The sequence below is a fragment of the Manis javanica genome, chromosome X (genome assembly GCF_040802235.1).
Source record: "Manis javanica isolate MJ-LG chromosome X, MJ_LKY, whole genome shotgun sequence".
Taxonomy (NCBI): domain Eukaryota; kingdom Metazoa; phylum Chordata; class Mammalia; order Pholidota; family Manidae; genus Manis; species Manis javanica.
In genome coordinates this window covers 45564046-45582422 of record NC_133174.1, presented here as the reverse complement: position 1 = coordinate 45582422, position 18377 = coordinate 45564046, and the positions used below count along the sequence as shown (strand labels likewise).

The following is an 18377-nucleotide window of genomic DNA, read 5'->3' as shown; positions in this document are numbered from 1 at the left end:
GGATTACATGAGACAATGTATATAAATCCCATGACAAAGTTCCATAAAAGGTACAGGTTGTGAAATGTAGGCTTGTCTTGGGGAAACTCTGAAGAAAGAGGACAGACCCAGAGGGCTTGGGAATATTTCTTGGAGAGGGTTGGTGGTGCCAGCCTGGGAAGATGGTGGGTGGGTAGAGATTACTGGTGCCTGATCCTGGCCTTGATCTCTCCTGCCCTACAGCCAGCGGTACTGTGTGTGTAACCCAGCCCTTGTGCGCCAATTCCGGAACCCAGACACCATCTTCATCCTTGCTTTTGCCATCATTCTCCTCAACACTGACATGTACAGTCCCAGTGTCAAGGCTGAACGCAAGATGAAACTAGATGACTTCATCAAGAACCTGAGAGGTGACACTGGAACTTCCTGTCAGCTTTTCCTGTCCTTCACTTGGGAAGGGAAAGTGGGCAGGATGGGGGTGTGGTGGGGAGGAAGGCGGGAGGGTACATCTGCTCCTAGGAAATTAACGTGTGATGCTTTCATTGTCTGCCAAGCCTGGATGTTCCGAGGACATGTGCTTATTTTACTCAAGCAGTCGTTTGTCCATTCTCTCATTCTTGCACTCAATGTTGACTGAACAGGTCCTGGGGTTTAACAGTGAACATGAGTGATAAAAGCCCAGGCTCTTACACAGCCTACATTAATTCACTCAGTCATTCCAGTGTCCCTTCACTCATCACTGCCTCTTTCCGTCTGTTCTTTACATATGCCCATAAAGACTCATTTAATTATTTAGATAGCCTTTCTTCCATTCATACATCCATTGATTCACTCGACCAACCATCCAGCCAGCCAGCCAGTCAACAATGAGTGCCTCATGTGTGCCAGGCCCTTATGATGGGTGCTAAGGACAGTTGGAGGGGTATCTGCCATAGTCCCTGCCCCAAGAAACTCCCTGTTTGTAGTACCAGATACCCAGCATGAGACAGGAAGGGTGAACCCCCATGTCAGAGAGCCCAAAAGTGCAATCAGAGCTCAGAGGAGGGAAAGCCCCCTGCCACCATGCTTCCTGGAGGAGGTAGTATTTTCATTTTGGGCGCTGGTGTGTGGGGAGGGGCTCGAAAGCATGAATAATGTGACAGACTGGCAATAGAGGCGGTTTATCTAACAGTAAGAATGACAAAGGGAGGAAAAAGTAAAGTTGTTTGGAGAACAATCAAGATGGGGTGGACAACCCAATTGGGAAGGTCAGTTGGAACCAATGTACAAAGGAAGGACTTGAATTCCAGGTGAGAGTTGTTACCTTCACCTTTTCTCTTGGTTTATGGTATTGGTGTCAAGCCCTGCCTCTCACTGAAGAGCAGCCTACTAAAAATGGCAAAGATTTTAGGGTTATTTAAACAGAAACGAAAAAGGGAGATAGAATTGAGGAAAAACAAACAGACAACACAAATTTTCTGACCATCAGGGTTTGCACACTTAATGGGCTTAAGCTCTCTGGCACCTGAGGTAAAAAGGCAGTATGATGAAGGATGTTCCTTTAGCACCTGTCCAAGGGGATGGCACACCCTTTCCAAAGAAGAAAACATTTTCTCTAGCAGAAGGTTTAGAGGGAAGACTGAGTGGGTTTCACTCAGCAGACCATCAGAATGGTAGACTTAGGAGGGAGTTAGATCAGAGGCCATCTGGAGCTATCCCCAGAATCCTGCCATTAGCCATTCATTTGTTCATTCATTCATTTCACCCATTCTCTCTCTCTGTATGTATATATGTATATCTTTACCCCTCCAGTTATTAAATAAATAAGCAAACAAATTTTGGAAATAAAGAAAAATTTTTAATCCAAAATTCTGTCCCCTAGAGGCAACCATGATTGATATTTTGGTGTAGTCTATTTGTTTTTCCTATGCGTATATAACTTTTTATATAGTTAAGATCATGCTGTACATACAATTCATTATACCCTCTTTTTCATTTAACTTGGTACAGAAATTTCTCATGCTTTTTGTAAATGTCAAGTTTTTAATAGCCATAAATTATTTTATTAAATGGATATGCTCAGCTTTACTTAACTATTCCTCTCCTGTTAGAACTTAGGTTGTTTCAAATTTTTTCCATAAGTAGTACTTGTACATGTATCTTTGCACATATTTCCGAGTAATTCCTTAGGGCATATTTCTAGAAGAGGAATCACTGAATATTTAGGCTCTTGTCAGATTACCTTCCAAAATAATTATGTCGATGTAAGTGCCCACCTCCCTGCACTCTCACACTGGATATTATCATTTAACATTACTTTTGCTCTTTAGAATGGCAAAAAAAATGAGTATCTGGTTGTGTTAATCACACTGTGCGCTAAGTTATTTAAACAAAATTCCCACCCTGGAGAAGAAAGCAACTGGCTGTGTTGCTGAAGGATACTTTTTCTGGCTTGATCCTGCCCAAGGGACTGAGGGTGCTCACTCCCTCTGGTCCTGGCCATTGTGATGGCCCATGCCCGGGCGTGAGTGTCATGGAGAACCGCAGCCACCCACCCCCAACATTTATGCAATATATCTCTGTATTATTCCCCTCACTCAGGGGTTGACAATGGCGAAGACATCCCCCGAGACCTCCTGGTGGGCATCTACCAGCGCATCCAGGGACGTGAACTGCGGACCAATGATGACCATGTGTCCCAGGTGCAGGCTGTGGAGCGCATGATTGTAGGCAAAAAACCGGTAAGTGCCTTCGGAGGCTGCAGAGGGGACAGGGTTTGGGTCTGCCTTTGCCACGGAGTGAGATGTTAGTGCTGCTCTCTAAGCTCAGGCTCTCCTTGCCTGCCAAATGAAGTGGGTGATTCCTCAGGGTTGTGGTGCAAACTGAGTGCGCCGCTCTATCGGAAATGCATCTAGCACACTGCCAGGCACATAGTGGGTGCTGCATACATATTAGTGTCCTTCCCACCTCTTGTTTTACCCATCCATCCCAAGTGAGGAGCCAAGCTAATAGCTGATATCCAAAGCAAAGAACATACTGTAGTGTTTTGCCCAACAAACATTTACAGATGCTTTCCCTCTTAGTCCAGCATATTACTGGGCAACAGGGATACAGATATGAATCATACATTGTCTCTGTCCTTGGAGGTACTCACAGAACCAGTGTCAGACAAAGACACAATACTTCTGTCTTATAGTTAATAAGTTATGAAGTTAACACTTCTTCATACAAAGAAGGGAGAGATCATTTTCAGTCTGGGGAAGTCAGAGTGGTTTCTTGGAAGAGGGAACCCTTAAAGTAGGATTTGGAGGAGGGGTGGAATGTCGCCTTATGGAGCTAGGTGAGAAAGGCCTTCCAGACAGAGAGAGCTATAGGGACAAGGCAAGCCTAGACCTTAGTTGCTTAGACTCCTTGTGTCAGAGTGACAGTGATATGTATCAGACGTAAACTTCCTCTTGTGGTAGAATGTTAAGATGCCAGAGGCCTAAGGCTGGCATGCTGGCCTCGCTAACACTCATTTCTTCATGCCTATCTAGGTCCTGTCTCTTCCTCACCGTCGGCTGGTTTGCTGCTGCCAGCTCTATGAAGTGCCAGATCCAAACCGCCCCCAGAGGCTAGGATTGCATCAGCGGGAGGTCTTCCTTTTCAATGATCTCCTTGTGGTATGAGCACATGGGAGTAGGGATGGACGGGAGATGGTGAACTTGGCCCCTGGGTCTGGTGTGAACCATGTTACCATTGGTGGGTGAGGTGTTCTGCCAATGATCTGTGCCATCGTGGACAAGACATGGGCCAACTCTGCCCCTCCTTTACCTCCTGGATCTGGAGGTAGTGACTGCCACATGGGAGCAGAAAAATGTAAGGGCCAGGGCAGATAACAGACTTACAATCTGGGAAGTGGTAGAACATATTCCCATCTACCTCAGTAGCCCAGAGGGTTAGCTGGAGGAATGTGAACCTCTGTCCATGGGGTCAGACTGAAACCTTTGGGTGGCTAGAACATTTGAAGTGATTCTTAAAACTGCTTATCACCAGTGTAGATGTGCATGTTTTAGAGCTGAGACTCCTAGGACTCTGCAGGTGGAAAGGGAATTTCAGAGTCTCCTTTCCAACGTCTTACTCAGGGGAAGAACTGGATTTGTGCATGGCCTCCTGCTTGCATGACTGCAGAGACAGAAGGCTGCCTTCCTCCAAGGCAGCCAGTTTCCTGGTCAGACAGCTCTGACTGCTAAAATCTCCCAGTGGGTTTCCTCTACCAATCTTCATGTCTTGACCCTTGGGATAACAGAGAAAAACATATTCTCCCTCTGCTCTGAGGCAGCTTCTTAGGGATTGAGGACAGTGACTTGTCCCCTCTTGATCTTCTTTCCTTTAGAGCAGGGTCTTGCAAACTCAGGACTATTGATTGACATTTGGGGCCATGTAACGCTTTGTTGTGGGGGCTGTCCTCTGCATTGCATGGTGTTTAGTGACATCTCTGGGCTCTAACCTACTAGATGCCAGTGCTACCCCTTCAACCAAAAATGTCTCCAAGACATTGCTAAATCTCCCTTTTGGGGGCAAAGCCACACCCAGCTGAGAATTGCTGCTTGAGCTGGAGCCCCTGCAGTGCTCTCTCTGAGCTTTAATATCCTCCTCTGGGAAGTAGAGCTAACTCCTATCTCTAAGGGTTGTCATGAGGATGAATTAAGAGGTCAGATTTGGAATAGCCTAACCCAGAGGATTGCCCGGCCCACACAGGTGCTGAGTGAGTGTTTCAGTATCTGTCATGCACTGACACCTGTGTGTGTCCCCATGTTATGGACTGGGTGCACAGAGATGAGTGAGACTCAGTCTTTGGTCTCGGGGAGCTCACAGTCTGAAAGACTAAAAAATATGCTTTGCATAACTGTATACTGTAATCATTCTGAAATCAAATAATTTACTTTTAACCACTTGCAGACCATCTGAGGTATTCATAACCTATTTCAGTTGAATCCAGAGTGCCCAAGTACTTGATAAAGACCTTGGGTTGTTGAGAGGAAGACTTGTTAACTCTACACATTGGTTCATCAGAGATTGCCACTGTGTGCTGTCCCATGGGGGTGAGAAGATACCGGACAAGCAGGCTCCTCTGGGCACTCCTGGTCCAGCAGGGGGCGATCACACACTCAGAATGCTCTCCCAAAGCTTGATGGGGGGAAAGCACTGAACCCGCACTCTGGAAGGTCAGGAACCGTGGCGGTTGGGATGGTGATCCATGTGAAGTGTTAGAACAGGCTTCCTGCAGAGAGCAACATTCAGTTTCTTCCAGTAAAAATCGTAAATTCCTCTTGTGCATCATCAATATACCAGGGACTTGCATTTTCTCCTCTCTCCCATTCTCCCCAACTTGTGTGTGTGTGTGTGTTGGTGTGTAGATGCGAGTGGTGGTGGGAATAGAGGGTGGCTGTGAGAAATAGGTACCATCTGGGGATTCCACACCCCAAACCCTGCCTCTTGTCTTTTTCTCACCCCTGCCAAAGGTCACTAAAATTTTCCAGAAGAAGAAGATCTTGGTGACATACAGCTTCCGTCAGTCCTTTCCCCTCGTAGAAATGCACATGCAGCTCTTCCAGAATTCATGTGAGTCGTTTTTGGATTCCAGAGTCCCAGGAGCCTATGCCATGGCTCCCATACTCATTCTTCATCCACACCAACCTCTATTTGTGGGATTCCTTTGCAACTGCCTAAGGTCTCCAAGGAACCTACTTGGTCCTGGGATACAGGGCACACCAGCATGCAGTATGGTGTGGGCCTGTGCCCTAGGGAGCCCATGGTCTCACAGGGAACCACAGTGTGTATGTTTTCTGCTGGGCCAAAGAGATGATGATTGTGCTGTGCTTTGAAGGACTGAGCCACAGGAACTTTGTTGGGTGGCCTTCTGGGCAGCATTATGAGTAGAGGCAGAGGCGTTAAGGAAGGGGTTCTAGAGAACAGCAATGCAAGCCCACGGTGGCAGCAGCCGAGTGGCCCGGGAGTGGCCTGCATGCGCCATTGGCGGTGGCACCAGAGGGGTCCGGGAGTGGTCCGCCCAAGCCCGCAGCGGTGACAGCGGCGGCGGCAGAGTGGCCCGGGAGCAGCCCTGCTGACAGCAGCAGCCCAGAATCTCCTCCTGGCGCACAGATGCCCAGGCCAGACCCAAAGGCCACTGCCAGCATGCAGCTTCCCGGTGGGGGCGCCGCTCTCGCAGGAGAGCACACCTGCATGCCTGCCACTCCCCGCAGGGCTCTGGGCTAACCTGATGGCCACCCTGCCCACAGAATTTTAGGGGATTAACCTGGAGGCTACTCCAGGAGTGCAGGTAACCGACACAGGCAGTGGAGAAGGGCAAGGCATCCAGCAAGCAGGAGAGGACTTTCTTCTCACAGCTGACACATGCGCTACCTGCTGAGAGCTACCTCTATCACCATGAAAAGGCAGAAGAATTTGGTCCAGTCCAGAATTACCCAGACAACCCCCAAGAGAGGGCCTGGGGAGATAGACTTAACCAATCTCCCCAAAAAAGAATTCAAAATAAAGGTCATAAACATGCTGATGGATCTGCAGAGAAATATGCAAGAGTTAAAGGATAAAGTTGGGAGAGAGAATACAGAAATAAAACAATCTCTGGAAGGACTTAAGAGCAGACTGGGTGAGGTGCAAGAGGCCGTTAATGGAATAGAAATCAGTGAACAGGAACACAGAGAAGCTGAGGCAGAGAGAGATCTCCAGGAATGAAAGAATATTAAGAGAACTGTGTGACCAATCCAAACAGAACAATATTTGCATTATAGGGGTACCAAAAGAAGAAGAGAAAAAGGGATAGAAAGAGTCTCTGAAGAAATAATTGCTGAAAACTTCCCCAAACTGGGGGAGGAAATAGTGTCTCAGACCATGGAGGCCCACAGAACTCCCAAAACAAGGGACCCAAGGAGGACAACACCAAGATATATAATAATTAAAATGGCAAAGATCAAAGACAAAGACAGAGTACTAAAGGCAGCCAGAGAGAAAAAAAGGTTACCTACAAAGGGAAACCTATTAGGCGATCATCAGACTTCTCAACAGAAACCTTACAGGCCAAAGAGAATGGCATGATTTATTTAATGCAATGAAAGAGAAGGGCCTTGAACCAAGAATACTGTATCCAGCATGATTATCATTTAAACATGAAGGAGGGATTAAACAATTCCCAGACAAGCAAAAGTTGAGGGAATTTGCCTCCCACAAACCACCTCTACAGGGTATTTTAGAGGGACTGCTCTAGATGGAAGCACTCCTAAGGCTAAATAGACATCACCAGAGAAAATAAAATCACAGTAAAGGAAGCAGACCAATCAAATACTAACTAAAGGCAAAAAATAAAATCAACTACTCACAAAAGCAGTCAAAAGAAACACAAAAGAACACAGAATAAAACACCTAACATATAAAGAATGGAGGAGGAGGAATAAGAAGGGAGAGAAATAAAGAATCATCAGATTGTGCTTATAATAGCTTAATAAGCAAGTTAAGTTAGACAGTTAGATAGTAAAGAAGCTAACCTTGAACCTCTGGTAACCACAAATCTAAAGCCTGCAATGGCAATAAGTACATATCTTTCAATAATCACCCTAGATGTAAACTGACTGAATGCACCAATCAAAAGACACAGAGTAACAGAATGGATAAAAAAGCAAGACCCATCTATATGCTGCTTACAAGAGACTCACCTCAAACTCAAAGACATACACAGATTAAAAGTCAAGGGATAGGAAAATATATTCCATGCAAACAACAGGGAGAAAAAAGCAGGTGTTTCAGTACTAGTATCAGACAAAATAGACTTCAAAACAAAGAAAGTAACAAGCGATAAAGAAGGACATTACATAATGATAAAGGGCTCAGTCCAACAAGAGGATATAACCATTATAAATATATATGCACCCAATACAGGAGCACCAACATATATGAAACAAATACTAACAGAATTAAAGGAGGAAATAGAATGCAATGCATTCATTTTAGGAAACTTCAACACACCACTCAGTCCAAAGGACAGATTCACCAGACAGAAAATAAGTAAGGACACAGAGGCACTGAACAACACACTAGAACAGATGGACCTAATAGATATCTACAGAACTCTACACCCAAAAGCAGCAGGATACACATTCTTCTCAAGTGCACATGGAACATTTTCCAGAATAGACCACATACTAGGCCACAAAAAGAGCCTTAGTAAATTCAAAAAGACTGAAATTCTACCAACCAACTTCTCAGACCACAAAGGCATAAAACTAGAAATACCAAGAAAACAAAAAGGCTCACAAACACATGGAGGCTTAACAACATGCTTCTGAATAATCAATGGATCAATGACCAAATTAAAACAGAGATCAAGCAATATATGGAGACAAATGACAATAACAGCATAAAGCCCCAACTTCTGTGGGACGCAGCGAAGGCAGTTCTAAGAGGAAAGTATATAGCAATCCAGGCCTACTAAAGAAGGAAGAACATTCCCAAATGAATAGTCTAAAGTCACAATTATTGAAACTGGAAAAAGAACAAATGAGGCCCAAATTCAGCAGAAGGGGGGACATAATAAAGATCAGAGAAGAAATAGAGAGCAGCCAGAGTTCAGTTCACCTTTACATGCTGGAGTATAGGGAGTAACAGGGCCACCAGGAGTTTGGGGGCCTTGGGGGGGAAAGGGGAGCTGCTGAAGATGCCCAGGCAGAGAAGAGGCTGGGTCAGAGTTGGACATTAGGAAAAGCATTTCACAGATAGGCCACCTTGTTTGAGTCCTGACAGACCTCCCCTTTCCCCGCAGATTACCAGTTTGGGATCAAGTTGCTGTCTGCAGTACCTGGTGGAGAGCGCAAAGTCCTCATCATCTTCAATGCCCCCAGCCTCCAGGACCGGCTGCGCTTCACATCTGACTTGCGGGAGTCCATCGCCGAGGTGCAGGAGATGGAGAAATACCGCGTGGAGTGTGAGTAGCCCAACCACATTTCCTTCCTCCTCTCCTGGTGTGGTGCCCTGCAGACACCAAGAATCCTGTCCTCTGAGAATCTCAGAGTTGAGGGTTAGTTTATCCAACCTTCCCACCCTCATCCCAGGAACCCTTCAGCCTCTGCTTGAATACCTTCAATGCTAAGAAACTCATTACCCATCAACCTTGGATTATTATCCAAGCCCTAATTATGAGCCAGTTCTTTCTTCTATCAAGAGGCAGAAGAGAGAAGAGTCAGGGTACTAGTGGAAGGACTCAAGTTTCAGATCCTAAGCATGGAACTTATTATCTGGGTAAACTAAGACAAGTTGCCCAACTCTCCAGGCCCCAATTTCTTCATACATGACATTGAGATAATAAAATCTCCTTCATAGAGTTGTGGACATTCAATGAAGTAAAAGTAGACAAGGTGTCCTACATGTTAGAAGGACTCTAGTTTTGATCATCCTGTTCTTCCAACAAACATTATTCCCCTTCCCAGCCTCTCCCCTCCACTCCCCAGATTCTAGTTCCTGAGCTGAGACCTGGTCACTAATCTTCCTGGCCCCCAGGGGCCACACCAAGTCATTCTGATCCTATATAATGGAAAATAATGATTACATCTCATTCCTTCCAATTCCCTCCAAGTTTTCTCTTCTCCAGGCTAAGCAGTCAGTTTAAGAAACATGGTGTTAAGGAAAAAGAGGCAGGCTGAGAGACAGACAGAGAGAGAGAGGTGATGGACAGCTCCTTGGTGCAGCTGTCACAGTTCCAGGGTCTACTCTGCTCCTCAGCAAGGCAGGGTCACACATTTTAGTTGACCAGATCCTTGACACCATGGGGACATTCACAGACAGGGGTGAGCATACCAAGATGAAGGGAGGGCAAAAGATAAGAGTATCCATGACCTCCACAGGGAGATGGCGGTGTTAAAAGAGGCTTGAGAGCACAGGCTGTGGACTCAGGTAGACCTGCTTCCACAATGTTGGCTCCACTTCCAACTGTATGATGCTCGACAAACTCTGTGGCTTCTTGGATTCTTGGTTTCTTCCTCTGAAAAATGTGGATGGCAATAGTTACCTCCAAACTGTGGGGAGGGTTGAGTGAGATCAAATGCCGAGTGTACTGCTGGCACATAACAGAGGATTTGCTTCCTGTCGGGTTCCTGCTCCTGTCCTTCCAGAAGCAGCCCTCTGCTCCGGGGCAAGGTATCTGAGAACTGAGTGGACCCTGGAATGATTGCCCACTGCTGCCATAGGCTAGAAGGGCCTTCCTGCCCCTGTAAAAACCAGCCACTGTGAAGCTCTGTTTTGAAGGGCAGGGGTGTTTTGGGAGACCAATCTGAGAGCGGGCTTGTGCAGGGAGAGGCAAAAAGGGTGAGAGGAGGGAGAGAGGAACAGGAGAAGCAGGCACTGAGAGGTTCCAAGGGCAGACCAAGTCAGTGGAGATGGCACCAGATAGGGCTGGTGCTGCAGGGGCCTTGGAGATGCAGCTGAGATCCGGGGGAATGTGCTGGGTATTCTGGGAGCAAAGCAGGATGCCTGGGGAAGGAGTGGCGAGCAGAGGGAAGGCCCATGGAGGGCTGGGGTCAGTCAGGTCTCCTCTCACACCTGTTCCTGACCTTCACTCCCCATCTCCCACCCTGTCACCCAGCGGAGCTGGAGAAGCAGAAAGGTATGATGCGGCCTAACACCTCCCAGCCCGGAGGGGCCAAGGAGTCGGTGAATGGCACGCTGGCCCGCAGCAGCCTGGAGGACACGTATGGGGCAGGCGATGGGCTCAAAAGGGGTGCACTCAGCAGTTCCCTGCGAGACCTCTCTGACGCAGGCAAGTCTACTGGGCCCCTGCCCTGGCTGGGAAGACTTGGGACCGGGTGTCCTTTCTGCCTCTCCCTGACTGCCAGCCTTGTCCGCAGCCGCCACACACACACACACACACCCTGCCTTTATCCAGAGCCCTGGGCGCCATGCCACAGGGGGCCTGGGGAGCCCGGTCAGAACAGGTGGAGCCCAGGGTTTGGGCCAGGGAGTGTGACGTGGGGCCTCAGTCGTAGCCCCTCTCTCTTGCTGCTCCACCTCTCCTCTCTTTCCTCTTCTATCTCTCCAACACCACCTCTTCTCTCCTCCTTCTCCATCTTTTCCTCTTCTTGCTCCTCCTCCTCCACCTGTACTCCTCTTCACCTCCCCCTCTTCAATGGGGGAAAGGGAATAGGGGTGTCTGTCCCCGGGAGGGGCCCAGGCCTGGTCCCCAGCTCTGGAGCCCAGCAGGGTGGGAAGGGGGGTTGCTGCTCTGACGCTGGGCTCCTTGCTTGTGGGCGCAGGGAAGCGGGGGCGGCGTAACAGCGTGGGATCGCTGGACAGCACCATCGAAGTAAGTGCCAGCTCCTACCCCACTCGTCCTCTGCATGAGCCCTGCCCCTCCGCCCGCTGTGGAGCCCCAGAGGACGAGGGGACCTGTTGCTTCCCCCTCTTCCCTGCTGGGAACCGAGCAGCTGCCTCTCCCAGCCAATCACTCTCTCCATCTGTCCTCAACTCTGTCTGTCCTCACTCTGCCTGTCTCTCAGTCTGTCTTCCACTCTCCCAAGCCCTCTCTCCACCCCATGACCAACACTGAGTAGTGATGCCCTTGGAGTTGGGCCGTGAGAAGCACTCACCTCCAAGTCTGTCTGTCTCTCTGGGCCTAACATTCTCCCTGCCTGCAAAATGGGGATGAGGAGGAGGTCCTAATTGTTCCTCTCCCAGCAGAGGCTCAGATGAGTTAGTGGATGTGACAGCAGAGCTCTGCAAGCCAGGGTGGTCCATGTTCAAGTATAGGACTGTTACTTGGAGGTCATTATGCCGCGGGGGCTCCTGTCTCCCCAGCTCCAGGCCTCAGGGACCGGGTGGAGTTTAGGGTTGGGAGTTTAGGGGATCTAGACTGGCCTGACTCCCCCTCCTCCCCCCTTCCAGGGGTCTGTTATTAGCAGTCCACGCCCTCACCAGAGGATGCCACCTCCACCCCCACCCCTGCCGCCAGAGGAGTACAAGAGCCAGAGGCCCGTCTCCAACTCCTCATCCTTCCTGGGCTCCCTATTTGGAAGCAAGCGGGGCAAGGGGCCCTTCCAGATGCCACCACTGCCAACAGGCCAGGCCTCTGCCTCCTCTTCATCTGCTTCTTCCACCCACCACCACCACCACCACCACCACCACCATGGTCACAGCCACGGGGGCCTGGGAGGGCTGCCTGATGGGCAGTCCAAGCTCCAGGCCCTGCATGCCCAGTATTGCCAAGGACCAGGCCCTGCCCCACCACCCTACCTCCCACCACAGCAGCCCCCTCTCCCCCCACCACCTCAGCAACCCCCACCCCTGCCCCAGCTGGGCTCCATTCCACCACCTCCCGCCTCAGCCCCACCTGTGGGGCCACATCGCCACTTCCATGCCCACGGCCCAGTCCCAGGCCCCCAGCACTATACCTTGGGCCGGCCAGGCAGGGCCCCCAGACGGGGGGCTGGAGGACACCCTCAGTTTGCTCCACATGGCCGCCACCCACTGCACCAGCCCACATCCCCTTTGCCCCTGTACAGTCCTGCCCCCCAGCACCCTCCAGCCCACAAACAGGGCCCCAAGCACTTCATCTTTAGCCACCACCCACAGATGATGGCAGCAGCAGGGGCGACTGGAGGCCCAGGATCCCGGCCACCAGGGGGCTCCTACTCCCACCCCCACCACCCCCAGTCACCATTGTCACCACACTCACCCATCCCACCTCACCCCTCCTACCCACCCCTGCCCCCTCCCTCACCCCATACTCCGCACTCGCCCCTGCCGCCCACCTCTCCCCATGGCCCACTACACGCCTCTGGGCCCCCTGGCACAGCCAACCCGCCCACTGCAAACCCCAAGGCCAAGCCAAGCCGGATCAGCACCGTGGTCTGATGAATAGAGTGAATGAGCTGGGGTCCAGGGAGGTCTGGGGAATCTACAGGAGGGGGGCCTTGCACCCTCTCTGCTTCCTCAGTTTTTTCAAAATATATATACACGTAGAGATGTCCTCCTCCCCACTTCCTCCCTGCCTCAGAACCCCTTGTCTAATCCCCAAGAGTTGCCATGGGGTTTCCATCCAAATTCGAAGATCCTCTCCACTTGAAGCCTGGACACAGGGCCCTCAAACTCTGGTGAGTGGTGAGGACCTTTGGGAGCTCCTTTTCCTCCTTTTTCTCTCTTCCTCCTCAACCCCTTTCCCCCAAAGGTCTTGCTGGGTGGCTTTAGACCTCTGGGCAATGTGAGCTCCCTGTCTACTCTGGCTAGTAGGGAAGGGCAGGTATCAGGAGCAGTGAGGTGGAAGGCCCTCTCTCTGACCTCAGGGCCTGGCCACACACCTCTCTCTGCCTGCCAGAGGAAGGAGCTGTCAGTGCACTTGGTGGGTGGGGCCCCACTTATGCTGGAACCCCAGATGGGGCAGTGCTTCGACTCCAGAGCCAGTCTCTGCCTTCTCTCCAGTAAGCCCCAACCCAGACCTCTTCAGCTTCAGAACCTTGCCTCTCCCAGCAATATTCTTATCCTGATCAAAGTCCAGACAGGTTTAGGTGGCATGGGGTGGGGGTGGGGCTCAGGTCTGGGATGAGAAGGGCGCTGCCCTCCCTCACCCATATTGCATGCCCCCCATTCCCTCACACTTATTGCCCCTACAACTGAAGACAATGCACTTTACAGATCTCACCCACAAACACCTCACGGGGCAGGGCACCCAGCATCAGCCCTGGGGAGAGAGGCTCCTCGTGAGCCCAAGAGGTCCTTCCTTAGGCAGAGATGGAAGCCATCAGAGTGGGGGCTGGGGGCCAGGATGCCTGAGTCCTTCCGTCTGTCAGAATCTCAGCTGTCTCTCCAGCCCCTTTACAGCCCTGTTTATTTATTATAAATATATTTTTTACAAACCCCAGCTCCTCTTCTTGCCCTGTACATCCAGCTCCTTTCTCAGCTCCTGCCTCCGTCTCCCCTCTCCACCATGGGCTGCAGTACAGACAGACAGACTCTGGCTGTTTGAAGGGCCGGGGACCCTGGGGCTTGGGTGTGGGGAAGGTTGGCAGCGGGAGGGTCCGAATGGAGAGGAGTTGGGGTTCAGGCATTGTCTTTTTCCTCCTTGTACATAAGAATGTATATTTGATGCCTCATAAAAGACCTTGTGCTCACCTCCCGCCTCTGTCTCCTGCTTCTGCCCCCTCCCCCACAATGAAGCCTTTGGAGAGAGAGGCCTTAGCCCAGAGAGTTGAGGCACTAATAGTAGCAGCTCAGGCAACTTAGTGGGCAAGATGCTTTGGTTGGGTGGGAGGTGGAGTTGAGGGAGGTTTTCCTATCGCATCTCATTAATGGTCTGCATGACAGAGTGGCAAGGGTGTGGGCCTTGGAGTTGATCCAGTTCAAATCCTAGAGGTTTTCCCTCCCTAGGTATGTGCACTTAGGAAAGGCACCCTCTTTGAGTCTCAGTTTCCTCACTTTAAAACTTGCGGTGATAAGCTGTTGCACATGGAGTTGTGATGATGACATGAGGTAACAAATGTCAAGCAGAGAGGATGCAGTAGGTACTCAGCAAGTTAGTTGTCTTCTCTTCCTTTCACAGGTTAAATACTTCCTCCTACTCTTGTGCCATCTAGTCTCACCCTTCCTGTGGCTGGCCTGGCTCTGCCCTGGAGCCCTGCCAGCACCCACCACCACCACCACCCTGCCACAGCTGGCCACATTTCTTCCTCAAGGGTAGGGGAGTGGATGACCTGGGCCAAGAAGCCAAGGGCTAGATCCATTATAAGAACTCTGTGTATACTTAGGATGTTAGATAACAAATAGCTGGACTCCCTTGAGTTTACAGGGGAGAGGCCAGGCCCAGTGAAGGGAAGGGTCTTTTCCAAGGTCACACAGCAAGTCAGGATATGGGCTCCTGATTTCTAGACCAGGCTCCTTTCCAGTCTCCCAGACTGCCTCCCCATGAAATGGGCATGTTTCCAGCACCATGGATTATGTCCTGGGTCTTGGGAGGCACAGGAGGAATGGGGCAGAGCACTGGCCCTTGCTTAGGGTCAGCAGGGTCCCCAAGAAGCAGCAGTCAATAAATATTTTTGTACCTTTTAGAGTCTGGAATGACCTCTAAAAAGGAATGGTTTAGATGGCCCTACTCTTTAGCAGCTTGGACCAATGCCTTTGTTTTCTTCCTCACATGCACATTTATGCAAAAGCAGAAGTTGGGGCCATCTAAGCATTTGATGCCTCCTTGAGGATCAGACCTGAGTGTTTGAATAGCTTAGACCCAGAGGTTTCAGAATCAAGTCCAACCAATATTTTTTGGTGTCTTCCCTGGTGGATCAAGCTGGATTGCCTTTAGTCACTCCCTGTTCTCCCACCTACAGCTTGATGCTGGCTTCATCTTCCCAAAGCTCAGCTTTTAGCACTAAAGTCCTGGCTCATCCACAGACTTGACTGTTGCCTTCGGCGAGTCACCTAGCCCCTCAGACCCTGGGCTTTTTTTTTACCTTTAAAATAGGAATAATAATCTTGCAGGGAAATTGTTAATGGATATGTATGAAATGCCTCCTTCCTGCCAGGTGCACAGTAAGCTGTTCATGGCCAACTACAGAAACAAACTTGAACTCCTTGTCTTTATGTTGGTGGTCCTCCACCACATGGCCCCAGCTGATGTCTGTAGTCCTAACTCTCCTTCCTTGCCTATACTTTGGCCATCCCCTCACTGTTCCCTGAAAAGGCCTGTGTGTAATTTCAGAATTCAGTATTTTACCTGTGCCTTCCCCCTGTCAGATGTGTTCCCCCCAACATCCCTGATGAAAGTTTTCTCACTCTTGAGAGATGAACTTAAAGGACCAATCCCTCCTGAAATGTGCCCTTGATCACATTCTCTGAGATCCCTCACATTGTTATCTTCCCTGCCATGTCATAAGTGGCTCACAAGTGACACAGGCCTGAATCATGTCTGTCCAGAGCATTGGCGCAGCACAGATGACACTAAAATCTTGTTGACTTGAATGAATGAATAGCTCTTTCTAAGCAGGTATCTGCATTGGTTAATTTATTGATTGATGCAACCTGCGCACCAAGCTTTTGGGACCCTCTGGGACCTCCTCATACTTCCTTCAGCTCTTTCCTACGTTCTTCTCCCCACCTCATTGCAGTCCCAGTGCTGCACTGTCCCTGCCCCACCATTCCCCTCTCCCTGGAGGCTCACCATCTAGACTGTGGAGAAGTAGTTCAGCTCCTCACCTCGCATTTCTTTGAGGACCCCTGAAGAGATGCACATTGGCTGTTCTCATATCAAAGGTTCTATTGCCAATCTCTTTGCGGATGTGGGTAGGAAGGGACAACACATAACAAAGACAAAAGTCCTAGAATCTCACAGAAATCTTTATCTAGACCAGTGCTGTTCAATAGGTCTTTCTGTGCTGATGGAAATATCCCATACCTGCACTGTCCAATATGGTAACCCCTAGCCGCATGTGGCTATTGAGCACTTGAAGTGTGGCTAATGTGACTACAGAAACAAATTTTTAAATTTAAATGTAAGTAGCCATATGTGGGACAGTGCAGGACAGGACTTTCAGGAATGGACAGCCTGGCGGGGATAATGTCAATACAATATAATAATAAGTACAAGCCCAGAAGGAAGCACAGCATGTAAGGGGTTGGCAAAGAGGAGGAAAACTCAACTTGGGGTGGGGTGGGGAGATCAGAGAAGGGTTTCTGGAACTGGCACTTTAGCTGAGTCTTGAAGCGTGAATAGGAATTACCCTGGGAAAAAAGGGCATTTGTCAGAGGAAGCAGCATATGTAAGGGCCTTAGAGATATGTGAGTTTGTGGTATGTTAGTGGAGTAGTTAGCAAAGAATGGAAGAGGGCAGCCCAGGTGGCGGGCATGGCATACTCTGAAACAGGAGAGCAGTCCATGAATCCTCATTCCTCTGTTGCCTACAGGTTTTCTCACCAAGCCTCATTAGGAGGTAAAGTAAGACCAGGTGACACATTGGGCTACTAGTATCTTCACTATAAAGTTACTATTTTCCCCTTTGTAATTAATGAGTATCTTGTGGAGAGATGCATTGAAATTATGTATCTTGTTACTCCTCAAACTTTTACCCACCAGTTTTAACATTCACTGGTGATTCTCTAGATTGCCAAATGGTTTTCAAATGCCATCTTTCTTTTGACATGAATTAGCTGGCTTTCCACTATGAGAGAGAGCTTTCCTGTCTCCTACATTTATTTATTCATATCCTCATGGACTCATGGTTGTCCATTTTATTCAGTGGGTTGTAAGCCATTAATATCATTATTTTGATGTTCAAAATGCTCCAGATTTGGCCAGCAGGAGGCCCTGCAAGCTGGCTCCTGTGTCCTTTTGGCAGGTCTCCATCTTTATTTGACCATTTCCTTGTTTTCTGGCTCCACGAGATGCTCCAGGCCCATCTTGCCCTAGTCCTGGAATCAGCCACTTTTGCCAAGGAGCCTTGGTTCTTTTTAGTAGAGAATAGAATTTAGGAATGAAGATTTGAGCACTAAGTGTTATAGCTATGTTTTAAGAGTTTGCTTTTTTATTTGAGAAAAGTTTGAGCACCTACTGATAATTTTCTAACTACATCATTCCTTTAAGGTAGAGTTTTCCCTTTTCCCTCATTTTAAAAATTTATATCAGTGGAGTCATGGCTTTTTATTTTACTCGATCAGTTAAAATCCACTACTATCATAATTCATTTGGAATTATCATTTTGAATATGTCATTTTATTGTTATGTATATATATTAAGCACATAATATGCATCTATATTTCTCTTTGTATTTAGCTGTATATATACACACACACATGCACATGCACACATACATATATATAAAACCATGAGTTCACATAGGTACCTTGATACCTTGAGGACACTGTTTTAATAATCCTGGCTAGAGAGAGTAACTGGCTCTCATGGGGAGTAGATCAGAAAATGGCATAGGGAGGAAGGGATGAATTCCAGAGCTATTTAGGAGTTAGAACTCACAGCTCATATCTGCTTCAAAACTGGGACCCAATTTTACAAATCAAAAATGTGAGGTATAAAGTCACTTTCAACCAATTCATCCAGAAAACAGGTGGGGTGAGGGTGGTTAAGAGCCCAGCTGAGACTTCTAATTACTGCTGTGCACCAGCTCCATGCCAGATCCTCTCTCCCAGGTAGGTGGATGAGGCCAACCCAGCCCCAAGTCCAGGGTGAGCTCCTTGATGCTTCCCAATTCTTAACCTTACCCAAACTCAGGCTGGTCCCCAACAAGACCCAGAGGTTGGGAAAGGAGCCCATTTCCTGAGCACCTTACTGGGGTGGAGTGCAAAGGAGCACCATCTGAGACTTTTACAGGCAGAATTGTACGACAAACAGACCAGGGTTTGAATTCTGCCTCTGCCACTTACTATTCAGGTGACTTGGGT

General features: G+C 48.9%; 1 protein-coding gene across 7 annotated transcripts in view; it reads left to right on the top strand.

Annotated features, from left to right (window-relative positions):
- Positions 1–12961, top strand: part of IQSEC2 (IQ motif and Sec7 domain ArfGEF 2) — an 80511-nt gene extending 67550 nt beyond the window's left edge. For 6 of the 7 annotated variants that reach the window (XM_037010380.2, XM_037010381.2, XM_037010384.2 and 3 more), the window contains 8 exons: positions 223–389; positions 2560–2699; positions 3495–3620; positions 5463–5562; positions 8774–8935; positions 10589–10762; positions 11256–11305; positions 11884–12961. In XM_037010380.2, the coding sequence (XP_036866275.1) occupies positions 223–389; positions 2560–2699; positions 3495–3620; positions 5463–5562; positions 8774–8935; positions 10589–10762; positions 11256–11305; positions 11884–12852 (1888 nt within the window). In that variant the 3' untranslated portion in view covers positions 12853–12961. The remainder of the gene's footprint in view (positions 1–222; positions 390–2559; positions 2700–3494; positions 3621–5462; positions 5563–8773; positions 8936–10588; positions 10763–11255; positions 11306–11883) is intronic. The other variant, XM_037010385.2, reaches the window with a different exon arrangement.
- Positions 12962–18377: the final 5416 nt, after the last annotated feature.